Raw genomic sequence first — 13,192 nt, forward strand, 5'->3', positions numbered from 1 at the left:
TAAAGCTTGTTTTAGATCAATATTTTCCACCTATTTTTGCTCAAAAGAGGCAACTGCCCAACATTTTGGTATGGTTCATACATTTCTTAAGGGAGCTTGTGTTTGAAAACATGGCATAACAACTACATATAGTAGCAACACAAATTACGGAAACAACAATTGAGTTAAAGCAAGTTGTCCATTTTCAAAGCTGGATTTGAAACCCTACTATCTCCGGATTTAATCCAGACTTGGTTCTTAGGGTTGTTTCAGGCAAACAAGTTCAAATGTACATTTTTATGCTGATCAGGTCAAGAGGTCAAAAGTTATAAGAAGTGCTCCCCCTCCCCCCCCCCCTCCCTTAACGTTAACCAACCTTTTACTCAAAAACTGTTTGTGCTACAGTCTTGTGGGAGGTGTCATTTTATTGAAAATCACATGGCAAATTCAAAAAATACATTTGGTTTGCTTTTGACTTTTTCCCCCACTGATGATGTGTTATTCATTTACTCATGTCATTTGATTCAAATTAAATGTTTGTTACCTGAAAATTATTCAGGTTTCTTAGAAATGGGGGGGTTGTGAATTTTTCAAAGCAAAACCAAAATATTACCTTCCAGAAATTTTGCACAGACGAAGCCGAGACCCTGACCTTTTCTTGATATTTTTTTTTAGATTCGTATTTTTGGAGTTTCATCCCAAGGTCAATGGTCAAAGGTCAAAAACTTTGTTAAGGTGTAACTTCCTTTTGTTTTCTTTTCTTTTTTTACATTTCCCATGCAATTTCCAATATAATGACACCACCCCCACAAGACTAGCACAAAAAGTTTTTGAGTAAAAGGTCGGTTAACGGTAAGGGGGGTACCCATCAACCACATTTTGACCTCTCAGTAACTTTTGACCCCTTCACCTGATCAGCCTAAAAATAGAAATTTGAGCTTGCTTGCCTGAAACAACCTCAAGAACCAAGTTTGGTATAAATCGGAGATGGTAGGGTGTAACCTGTTGGGTGATTTGTCACAGAATGACCCTATTAGCAACGTGACATTTTCTCTGTATTGTACATTCAAATAGGATTCTGGCTAAGGACTGTCAAAGACAGCAGTACATTGAATATTACAGTAGTCTTGGCAGTCACCATAGGAAAATATTTTGGGGGGTAAAATAGAGAACAAGTCATTCGTCATTGGTAGTAAATATTTAGGGTATCACTGAAATGGTGAGACGGATTACTCATTAAAATCCTTAGTATATTTTTTAAAGAGGAAACAATGGTCTATTCAGTGTTACCAAGATATTTAGTGAGCAAGTAGTCTGAGTAACGTTATCCGGCAACAAACTCCCCATCCCCAGTTGTACTGCTTTCCTAGAAAAAAGAGAAAGTTTCTGGGTACCATTTGCATATTTTTAATAATTATATATTCAGGGATACCAACATATTTAATAATGGATCCAAGTGACAAAAAATAGGCAATACAATTGCCACCCACAGTCGTTCTGTATTAGTTCTGTATTTATTTGTATTAAATAAACAACGTCTCAAATGAAGAGGAAGTGCATACAGAACATTATGCTTGGAGGCACGCAGCACAAAGCTGTGCACGTTCTTCATTTATTCATGAAGCCAGACTTCAATTCAATTCAACCAAACCTTACGAGTCATTTTAAACATACCAACCAGGAAACAATTTCTGGATGCTTTTTTGTTGTTTTTTAAATAGGGCCCATTATTCATAACAACTTTTCACACTTGCACACCCGAGCCGAGCCGAGCCAGAACCGTGAAACTCTGGCCTCGCAAGATATCTGGTACTGGCTTGCTGCTGAGCAAGGCTGGGGGCGGGGTTAACGAGTACTGTCCGAAACAATAAAGTCTTACAAGATTTCACAGGAATTCTGAAATACGGGACTAAACCACAGCACTAAACAGTGTGAAAAAATAAAAATAAAAAATACAACAGGATTACAAAAAAACTAAGGATCATAACAATAAAGGGGGTCAGACCACCAAAAAAGTAAACATTAAGATTTAATGGACGCAGTTCTTGGTCACAGACCTGCAACGACCAGCGCCGATATGTTGAATTCGGCGACTTGTCTTCTCGAATCGATGTGCAGTCCCACATGGAATGAAGCTGAGTTTACATATTGCAATGTTCTTTAAGCTTTGCCACTTCTTATTTATTTTTTAAGTACTTCTCCTTTAAATTGTTTAACGCTGACAGGCTAAAGCAGAGACCAAAAAAAAAAAAAAAAAATTACTGTGTGTTAACTGCAAGATCTACTGCTGCTTGTATTCCATATATATATTCCATATATATATGTTTTAATAAGCCTACTTTAAATCTGTTTTCTGAAGTGTTTACTGACATCTATCAAATACTATCTGTAACATGTGAAAGTTATTATTACTAATAGTAGTTTATCTAATAATATTTATTAAAGTTAAACTTTAATAATATGAAATTGAATTATTCGGTTTGTATTTGCATTCAGCAACATGCCTAAGTTTAATTAATCGTTTTTGTAATCTGCCAGCGGCTTCTGTTGCATACACATCGCTGATAATAGTGCTGGGGTGCGTATTTTGTTTTTGTTTTTTTAATCAATGTTGTCCTTCTGGAGTCCTCTGAATGCCTTTTAATTTTTTTTTAAACCATTTAAATGCAAAACCAGAATAATACATGTATAAAGGCTTTTTTTAAATTTATTATTTGCCTGCGGTTGCCTTTAATTAATTTATCTGCACGTACTACTACTTTGTAGAATACGTGAATGTAAACATCTAACACTAGTACGTACAATACTCTTTCAAATAAACGTGTTATGATTCTGAATGTACTGTTCTTAGGGCAGTATTATTGTCATTGCTTGTGCCCCGGCACCACTTTCTTTACAAATTAAGCACTGCCGCTGCAGTTTAGTCCCATATTTCTCAATTCCTGTAAAATCTTTTGGTAGACTTTATCGTTTCGGACAGTGCGACCTCGTGATCCATTCTCCAAACAAATCCACACCACTCCTCTGTGCGCTTGTTTCCACTGAATTTGATATCACGTTCCACAGTGCAGTGAACAGTAGTGCAAACACACCAGAGCCGTGCTGGGTGGGCTCGGCTTGGCTCGGCTCGGGTGTGAAAAGGTAGCAAACCCAAAACAGTACTTAAAGTCAACACACATGCTAGGGAAACCAGAATGCACAGTGTCTACACAAAGTATTAAAAAAAGCATCAATATTATAGATAGAACCATGTTGATCGACATGTTGTTAATCAAAGCCTCCTACACAATATACAACATTAAAGATATGGTATATGTTTTATATTATATGGGGTCCAATACTATTTTCTACAAGTTTTTGAAAGGTGACTGTGACAGGGTGGCTGAGCAGTGACGTCAGGCCAGATGCAGGAAGGAAACTGACACCAAGCAGTACTGCAGTTCAAAATAATTGACGTGGCGCACCGTTTTATTTTTAAATAACAAAAATAAATAAAAAGTTCAAACAGAAACAGACTGTGCTCGCAGAGCAAAATAAAATATTTAAACAAAACAAATCTCGTACACAAAATAAACAATACCGGTCAGGATGGGCAATAGCCTTCACTGATCCGGTCTTTCTTTTAAAGTTTCGTTTAGTTTCTCTTTCGCTCCTCTCGCTCTCTCCGCTCTCGCTACTAACACACCCACCCCAGAACGCAGAGAGCTGCAGGCTTATATGCAGGTGACCATCTCCCGATTAGCAACAAATTAATCACTTAATTCGGGAGATGGCCACCATCTGCACAAGGTTTTTTTTTTTTTTTTTTAATTCCTGTGGATGGGGCTACCCATCCACGCTACTAAATAAAAACAAAACACGGCTACGTCGTCATATTTACAAAACAATAACTAAATACAATAACAATACCCACAGCACTTCGCCGTCATCTATACATAATAAATAAATCATAACGAGAATACAACAAAAGAAATACAAAATAATAAACTGCACAGGGGCGGAGGGGGAGACCCCGTTCTACAACTAAACAAAATCCATGTACAGGGCTTCTTGTCCTGTTACAGTGGCCTTAAATTCCATTTTGAAATGTGTTATACAGTAGCTGCTATGTCATATTATGTGCGTCCCTGTTTATATATATTTATATACCTTCTATGTTGGTTCTTAAGCAGTTAATACACCCACTTGTTTCATGCAATGTTGCCAGTGCCAGATATTTTAGGATAGCGTAAAACATGCATTCAGAAAACAAAAGAGGAACAGCTAGAGACAGATCAGCAATGCAGTTATTTGGAATATAAACAGAACCTCCTGTGCCATTAACGAGGAGACTCCTAACTTCCTTCTCCATCCCAAATGCGTCATGGAAAATGTCAAACATTTCAGACATCCATCAAACATTGACACCAAAACACACTTGACCCAAACACTGCCGTCTCCAATTGCAGATGTATTCTGTAGTCACTACAACAACAATTTATTTGATCCTGAATCTTGAATGCTGTGCATTACTTATATATATAATTTGTCACTATTCTACCTATATTGTACTTCAATGATTGCAATGTTCAAGACTGCAGCCGAGTCAAAGCTGAAGATGACACCAGGCATCTGGGACAGGTAAAGTTAAGTAGCTGTTTTTCCAACTTCATGTATTCAAAGCACTTTAATTCACAGTAACAATACACATTACTTGAATGCAATATTTCGATTTATTTTATATTTTCCAAAGGTTAAGCAATTCTATTATTATTAGAGCGGAGGGCTACACTCTGGTGTAACGTGTACATATTACAGTGGAATCCATTATTATGATCTTCAAAGGGATAAAAAGGATTGGTTCTTAAAGATAGATCCTCACATTGCCTGAAATTGACTAGCAAATGGTATAAAATGGACATCAAGTATTTTTTATTGAGTTAGTCAGAAAGAGGGCGTTTACAGTATATGTACAGTATTATGATTTTTTTTTCTTTAAATCCATCCATTTCATGTAAAACAATTGCTATAACCACTGGAGTTATGTGCTGCATTGCACAATATACAGAATTCCAAGTTTTGCTTGGTTTTCGATGCATATCTATTATTTTTGTTATAATTTTTGTGAAATAAGTAAACATATAACAGCGATAACTTACCTTTCAGGTTTTTAGGATTATTCTGTTTTGTTCGAGGCATTTTTTTATTTCCAATCACTGGCACATTATTGATGACTGTTTCAGAAGGTCAGTTGGCCAAGGAAGAGGACAGCCTCCTATGACTCTCTTGAACAACATCAAATCGTCAGTCTAAAAGAAATAAGAAAGAAAAAAGGAGTGGAACAAAACATTATAAATACTCACACATTATACCTTTAGGTTTATTGATGACAACATCTATAGCCAGCAGCAAATAATGTCAATAGATTACCTACAAATCAGCTGTGGTGACTTATTTTTTAGCCAAAACAGATAAAAATCTTAGTTTAATAAACATTTCTTACTACTGTGATTTTGGAATTAATTATTTAGATTTGCTAACTTTTTCTGTAGGTTAAAATGGCAGCAACCAGTAATATTTACTGTTGGGGTACACCTGACCTTCATGCCATAGCAATGTGATGTAAAGCAGTCATCTTTGAAACGCATCTGCTGTGGTGCAATCAGTACCACAGCATTTACAGATTGTGGATGGTACTGTATATGATGAAACACATCCCGTGTGCAATGGCTTTTAAGCCTCCTATAGGATTTACATAGCAAATTGAACCAGTCAGACCTGGTTTTACTGTGAGTTTACCGTAACTGGTCACAGATGATTCTTTCCTCACTAAAGAAAGCCTTAGAAAACTCACAATAAAAACACAGCTTTCCACAATATGATATGATGTATTTACAGTAACAGTTGTTAAATTTCAAAGCATGACAATTGGCATTTCAGTAATTTACTTTTTTTATTTTTTTAATGGGGGGTGGGTGTGCATTTTTGTTTGTATTTATTGGTGTATTTTCTGTTAAAATGAATACACACATTAACTGCAAAATGATCTGTTTTTAACTAAAGCAAATCATGTTGAAACAGACAAAGAAGTCTGTGCTAGACAAGGCTCTAAAATGCTTAATTTCTGGTGCAGGCTCAAGAGGTATACCGCGCTTTGCGTTTTCGTTTCATCTCAGCAAAAACAAGTGCGCGGGATTAAACTATGTATTTTTATACCACTACTAGAATATAAATGTGGTTAAGGGGAGGAGCCTGGGAAAACCCCTCTGCAACAACAGTGTAAAACTAAAAGGCAATTCCCAATACTGGAAAAGGAAGGAAAAAAAAACTCTATACAATGGATTCAAACATTTGTGACTTTTCTCTAAGGTGCCATATCAACTACATTAAGTACAACTATCACCACGAAATAAAAATAAAAACAATGAATTTACAATGAACACCGACCATTGAAAGAAAAAAAAAAATACTGCATGAAAACCACCAAAACAATGCAACGTTGCTTGCAACGATTGATAACTGGCCTGTTGGTTTAGGAGACCACAGTATATTAACACGACTGCATCTCTGCCGTTATCATCGTAACATTAATAGACATTTTTTTTTTTTTTTTTTTTGCAGCTTAAACAAACACTGACCTCTTCTTATTTCCAACGTCCTGACTTGATAGCATACACGCTACCCTTTTACACTTCTCACACAAATGCACCCAAAACACATTAACGCACTAAAAAGGCAATTGTTGGAAACCTAAACAGTCATACTTACGAGACTTCAGTTTAATAAATCTCAGGTTTTTTGGTAATAAACGTTTACGGTAATTAAGGTCTGTTTTTTCTTTACCTTCTCTCACTTTCTATTGCAGGAAACAGGCAGGCCCACTGACGTCAACGGGGTCCCGTCCCCGCCTTCTAACTGCAGAAACGTAAGGGAGGTTTGTGACATACGCACATCTATAAAGCAAACACTTTTTCATTTGAATTACATTTCTTTAAAGAACCCCACATGAGTAAATAAAATAAATTTAAATAAACGTGACTCATGTCTTTCAGCTTTTGGTAATATTACGTAAGACAATACGTTATTATATATGAGAGTTGTGTGTCTTGGTGCCCTTGCTAACCTCCCATTTGTACTTAGTTTGAGGACTGACGGATATCCCGGAGGTTCCTTGTTGTCAGGTCACGTTGTATCCCTTCACTACCGACTGGGATTTCCCATTCAGATCTCCCTTAATCCAACAACCCAACGCTTGGTAACGTTAAACTCGGGTTTTAAAGTAAGTTAGTAGAGCCAGAAACACTTCTCCTGTCGCCACTGGAAGATTTTATAAACCGATCTAATTAATTGGAGTTCAAATCAAAGATTAAATACGTTTTTCAAAATTGCATTAGCAGTGCTTTTGCCAAGCTTCTGGGGGGGGGGTCAGATTGCAGATCACTCATTGGCTTATGATATCAGCTGTTTTTTCTTCATTGGTAGGTACAAGTAAGGAATTTCTCTCTTGACGAGCAGGTTTCATTGATAACTGATGCAGGTCTGAAACAAGTACAACTTTTCCATACACATTCACTGCATAGTACCAGAAGTGCTCTCTCCTTACTGTAAAATATAAAATACCGGTAGTGGTTTTCAACTCCATAAAGCATGCCATGCAGCCCCTATAAACACTAAACATACAGACTGGAAGGCTTTTCTGATTCACAGAGACAGATCACCCATATAAAATACTAAGTGACAGTCCCGTTTCCAAAAGTACAAACTATAGTGTTTTTCGACAGTACTACACTACAGTTTTTATTTATTTTGTTTATTGTATTTGGGCCTGCTTCCTGACACTTAACATTTTCTGTGAAGTGTCTCAACAAAAAAAAAAAAGGTAGCCAGGTTATACTTTTTGGTATATATTTTTTAAAAATAATAATTTAAAAAAACAATGAACAGTACTGTATATGAACAGCACTGTGCAGTCTCCTAGTGGACTTGTCACTCTAGGACATTTTCCATTGGCTCCTAACAGCTTGTGACAGGGCAGACTGGCAGCCTCACAGAATGATTGCTCTCATACCAGAGCCCTGATCACTTTCAGTTGCTGCTTTATTTATGCTGCAGCACGGGATGCTATTATTAAGAATTCACAACATTCTGTCCAGGTCCCACTAATGGGTGTAAATCTCATGCTTTAGGGTTCCCATTTGTAGTGATGTGTTTGGAAAAAAGCCATTCAAGGAATGCAGTTGCAAACATCCACACAACTATTATTATTATTATTATTAGTAGTAGTAGTAGTAGTAGTAGTAGTAGTAATAGTAGTCATAGTAGTCCTATTTAAAAGTCCGATTAGGGACTACTGCAGCCGCCAAAAGACGTCTGGAGAAAGGATTCAGTTTAGCATCCTCAACAAGAGGATGTTAACAAGGTTGGCCAATTAACTAATTTTAACTAAAACACCAGTAAAAGTGCTGCAGATTAAATATTTCAATTTAGTAGTTTAATTTTAATGAAAAAAAAACGGTTTGAAACGGACTTAAAATGAAATGTTCGGTTTAAAAAAACGAAATGAAGGGGACGGTGCACAGCGTGCCATTTAGAGCCCACTGGTCAAAAGGCCATCATGTCACCAGCGGACTTTGCATTGGCGTGCTCCAAATTAACCTGGGACCGGACCAGGGCCCTGAACATGGTTCCGCAGTCAAAGAGACCCTCCCTGGAAATCTTACACTTCCTGATGTTGTAAATGGCCAGTTTACCAAGAGCCAGGAGCAGATTCATTAGGTGGTCTCTCACCTTGGTGGAGCCATGAACAATAGTAGTAGTAGTAGTACTGCAGTCCTATTTAAATGACCTTTGGGACAATTGACAGGTGACTGCTGGAGAAAAAACTTCTATTTAGCACCCTCAAAAAGAGGGTGCTAACAAAGATGGGTAATTAAGTAAATGTAACAAAAAAAGGGTAAAAAGGGCTGTAAATTAAATGTTCAAATTTAAAAGGGAACCAAAATAAACTGTGCTGAGCATGCCATTTAGAGCCCACTGGTCGACAAAGGCCATCATGTTACCAGCGGACTCCACATTGGCGTGCTCCAAAGTAAGTAGTAGTAATAGTAGTAGTTGTAGTAGTAATAGTCATATTAGTCCAGGACTGAATAACTGGGTTCATTATTGAGGTGCACCTGAAGACCTAACAAGAGAAGCTCACATGGGCCTGCCAGGTGCCATACCAGACATCAGCCAGAGCCTGTATCATATTTTCTATAATAAATTTAATAGAATTTAAAGGAAAAATAACATTTTTTTTTTTTAAATTAGGATCCACTTCCTTCCCTATATCCCCATTAGTTAGGCAAACGTCATTCAATTTGTAAAGTTCAATGTAAACAAACATACTCAAGATCCATCTTGCCTAGTTAAACCCTACAGCTATGGCCAACAGTTTTGCATCACACTATTGAATTAACTCATTTTACTTCATAAAGTCAAATGAAACCTGCTGAATAATGTTATATTAACATATTGAATTGCATACCGCATTGTAGTTTTTCATATACTTAACGGAAAATTGAAAAATGTGGCATTTCAAAATGTAACATGAAATACTGTACTGCTATCATTTTGTAGTTTCTTTGATTGCATAATGTTAAATAAAATATCTAAATTATGTTCATATATATTTTAAAACATTATGTCTCAATTCTAAAATTCTAGGTGATGCAAAACTTTTGGTCATAGCTGTATTTCTATAATGGGGACTCGGTTACAGACTAGAAACAAGCCTGCTACCATACAACCTGTTGAAAGAGATATATTCTAAAGCCTGTCATTATTTGTAAGACTGGCTTTTGACAAAGAACATTTTAATTGTAATACACTACTATATATCTTAAATGTCTGTAATTTGCAATATACCATTTTGTTGTGCTTTTTATTTTAATAAATTAAAAGATGTTGACAACATACCAGCTTGAAATCAGACAGGGAAGTCTGTCTTAGCAGGCATATTGTAAAAGAAAATCACTTTGGAAAAAGAAAAATCCTCATTCGTCATTTGTCTGGCTGAAACATCAGTAATTTAGCTACTAATATTTGTTGCTGTTTTTAGTAGTTGCTTTCCACTTTAAACAAAAAAAGCTTTGATAAAAAACCACAGTACAAACCCAGTTTGGTAGAATCTGAAAATAATCAAGCTAACAATAATCAAAGGCTTCAAGCTGTCATCAAAATAATGTGAACAAGGGTTGGCTGTTATTTTCCAGTTTTCCACAGCATGTGAAGTTCCTGGTTGCCTCCATTCAGCTGATTCTTTGGAGAATAGTAAAGAGTAAGTAGCAGGGTTATGACTTTAAACTTATAAGTGTAAAAGGTCGTCAGGATGTTAACAATGTGTGGCAAAGTGGTAATGACGTGCAGGTGAGTGCAGTGCAGAATAATCACACAGACCAACGTTGATACAGGTGCAAGGGTGTTTATTTAAATTAATAAATGTCCAGAGCCTCAAGGCAAAACCTGTAAATAATAATGGTGCTGGAAGTGATATAGCGGCGTATATCACTTCTCGTTATAATCCTACGGGTTTGACCCGCAACCCCAAAGTCCCGTTCCGACACCCACACTAAACACAAACACAAAGACAGTGCGTGATTCAAGTGCTAAAAGGTGCAAACAACAGACAGTTCCAGTAGTGAAAAGGTGAGTGGTGAAGTCCGGGTTTGTCGCTGGCCTGCGGCTGCAGCTCCGGATCGTGCTCAGTAATCTTTAGTGAAACAACACACAAGACACACAGTGTTAGGACACAGACACAAAACACTCACGGTCGATTTCACAAACGGGCTCCTTCTTGGTCATATAATTTAACCATATGCAAAGGAACAGATCACTCAAGCCATGCCCCCTATTTATACCCTCGCCCATGACCCCGAGGTTAACGAGCGCATCCGCTCCTCCAGTCCTCGGATGCCACGCCGCTTACCGTCTGGGTCACTGAGCTCGGGTGCCATGGCTCCGCCCCCTTCCGAACTGACCGACTTCCATCTACCCTACGGAATAAATTGTCGTGCCATTTCATTAAGGGTACTCTGTTCCTCGTATACCGTGCTCTCACAGGTCGAGAGGGAGATCTAACACTAAGACTCATTCGATCTCTGTCACATATCCCACCGCTCAGAGTGGAGCCGAAGGAACACTCGGCTAAACCTACCTTTCCCATTACTCCCCCCTCCCGGGAAAAATAATCCGCATTTTGGTGGTCTTTCCCTGCACGGTGTACCATATGGTACATGAAGGGCTGCAATGCCAGATACCACCGAGTTATCCGGGCATTGCTGTCCTTCATTGTGCTTAACCACTTGAGTGGGGCGTGGTCAGTGACAAGATCAAATGAGTGTCCCAGCAGGTAGTATCTTAAAGAGTGAGTAGCCCATTTCATGGCCAAACACTCTTTTTCGACGACGGAGTAGTTGCGCTCCCGAGGGAGCATTTTTTTTACTTATGTACAAAACAGGGTGTTCTACTCCGCCTACCATTTGAGACAGGACTGCACCCAAACCGACATCTGAAGCATCGGTGTGGAGGATGAATCTCTTAGTGAAGTCTGGAGTGATGAGAGCAGGGGCCTGGCAAAGTCTCTGCTTAACAGTATTAAACGCCCCCTGACATTCTTCTGACCATTTAATTAAATTTGGTGCGCTCTTTTTGGTGAGGTCAACTAAGGGATTAACCACTGTGGCATACTCGGGGATAAAGCGGCGGTAATAACCGGCTAACCCCAGTAGCGACCGCACTTGAGCCTTGGTTTTGGGGATTGCCGCGTCTACCAAGGCCTGGACCTTGGAGACAACGGGTTTCACCCTGCCATTCCCCATTACAAATCCCAAATATTGTGTTTCTCTTTTGGCAAACGCACATTTTCGCAAGTTAGCTGTCAGCCGGGCTGCCCTTAGAGACTGAAGGACGGCTGTGATCCTAGCCAAATGCTCTCGCCAGGTGGAGCTGTAAATGACCACATCATCAATATACGCTGCCGCATATTCACGATGTGGGTGTAAAACCTGGTCCATCAGTCTCTGGAAGGCAGCAGGCGCACCATGTAACCCAAACGGCATGGTTGTAAAATGAAACAGCCCCTCTGGTGTTGAAAATGCGGTTTTCTCTCTAGACCTACGAGTTAACGGGATCTGCCAATATCCTTTCGTCAGATCCAGAGTGGAGATGAACCTCGCCGTCCCCAGTCTATCTAGGAGTTCGTCGACCCGAGGCATGGGATACGCATCAAACTTGGCAATAGCGTTTACCTTGCGGAAATCAACGCAGAAGCGGTTGGTGCCGTCCTTTTTGGCCACTATCACAATTGGACTGCACCACTCGCTCCTGGAAGGCTCAATCACCCCAAGTTCGAGCATGTCCCATACCTCTTTGCGAACGCCACTCCGTCGACTTTCCGGGACCCGGTAAGGTCTCTCTCGCACTGTGACACCTGGGGGAGAGATAATGTCATATTCAGCGAGGTTAGTTCTACCGGGCGTGTTAGAAAAAACATCGCTAAATTCCTCAATTAACCTGCGTAGTTCACGTTGCTGATCAGGAAGTAACTGTTCCCCCATCGAAATGTTCTTTGTGCTAGAGGGTTCTAGCTCGGGCCCTAAATCATCCTCTATATTGCCTGGGGCTATAAATAACACCTCTCTTGCCTGCCAGGGCTTTAATAAATTTATGTGATAAATTTCTTTTTTGTTACGGCGATCGGGCTGTTTAATTTCGTAATTCACCTTTCCTATAGCCCGAATCACCTCATATGGCCCTTGCCATTTAGCACATAGTTTGGATTCCGCTGAGGGAAGTAGCAGCATTACCTTGTCTCCCGGTCGAAAAGTTCGGATTAATGCATTTTGATTGTAATGCTGCTGTTGTCGATGCTGAGCCGATCTGAGATTGTCTTGGGCCAAACGACCGACCAAATCTAGGCGATCTCTCAGTAGGAGCACATGCTGCACTACATTTTTGGACGAGCCTTTGTGCTCCTCCCACCCCTCTCTCAACAGATCGAGGATGCCGCGAGGCTGTCGGCCGTACAAGAGCTCGAAGGGGGAGAACCCTGTCGAACTCTGCGGCACCTCTCTCACTGCAAAAAGGAGGTAGGGAAGGAGCGATGCCCAATGTTTTTGCTCCTGATTCACAAATCGTCTCAGCATCGCCTTTAGAGTCTGATTAAAACGTTCCACCAAACCGTCCGTCTGTGGAT

General features: G+C 39.2%; 1 protein-coding gene across 4 annotated transcripts in view; it reads right to left on the reverse strand.

The window, feature by feature from the left end:
* LOC117394471 (zinc finger protein 40) overlaps positions 1-7,254 on the reverse strand; it is a 114,331-nt gene extending 107,077 nt beyond the window's left edge. For 2 of the 4 annotated variants that reach the window (XM_059012738.1, XM_033992807.3), the window contains exons 1-2: positions 6,727-7,254; positions 5,118-5,267 (exon numbers count right to left, since the gene is read on the reverse strand). In XM_059012738.1, the coding sequence (XP_058868721.1) occupies positions 5,118-5,157 (40 nt within the window). In that variant the 5' untranslated portion in view covers positions 5,158-5,267; positions 6,727-7,254. The other 2 variants (XM_033992808.3, XM_059012737.1) reach the window with 2 other exon arrangements.
* Positions 7,255-13,192: the final 5,938 nt, after the last annotated feature.

This window comes from Acipenser ruthenus, chromosome 3 (assembly GCF_902713425.1).
Source record: "Acipenser ruthenus chromosome 3, fAciRut3.2 maternal haplotype, whole genome shotgun sequence".
Taxonomy (NCBI): domain Eukaryota; kingdom Metazoa; phylum Chordata; class Actinopteri; order Acipenseriformes; family Acipenseridae; genus Acipenser; species Acipenser ruthenus.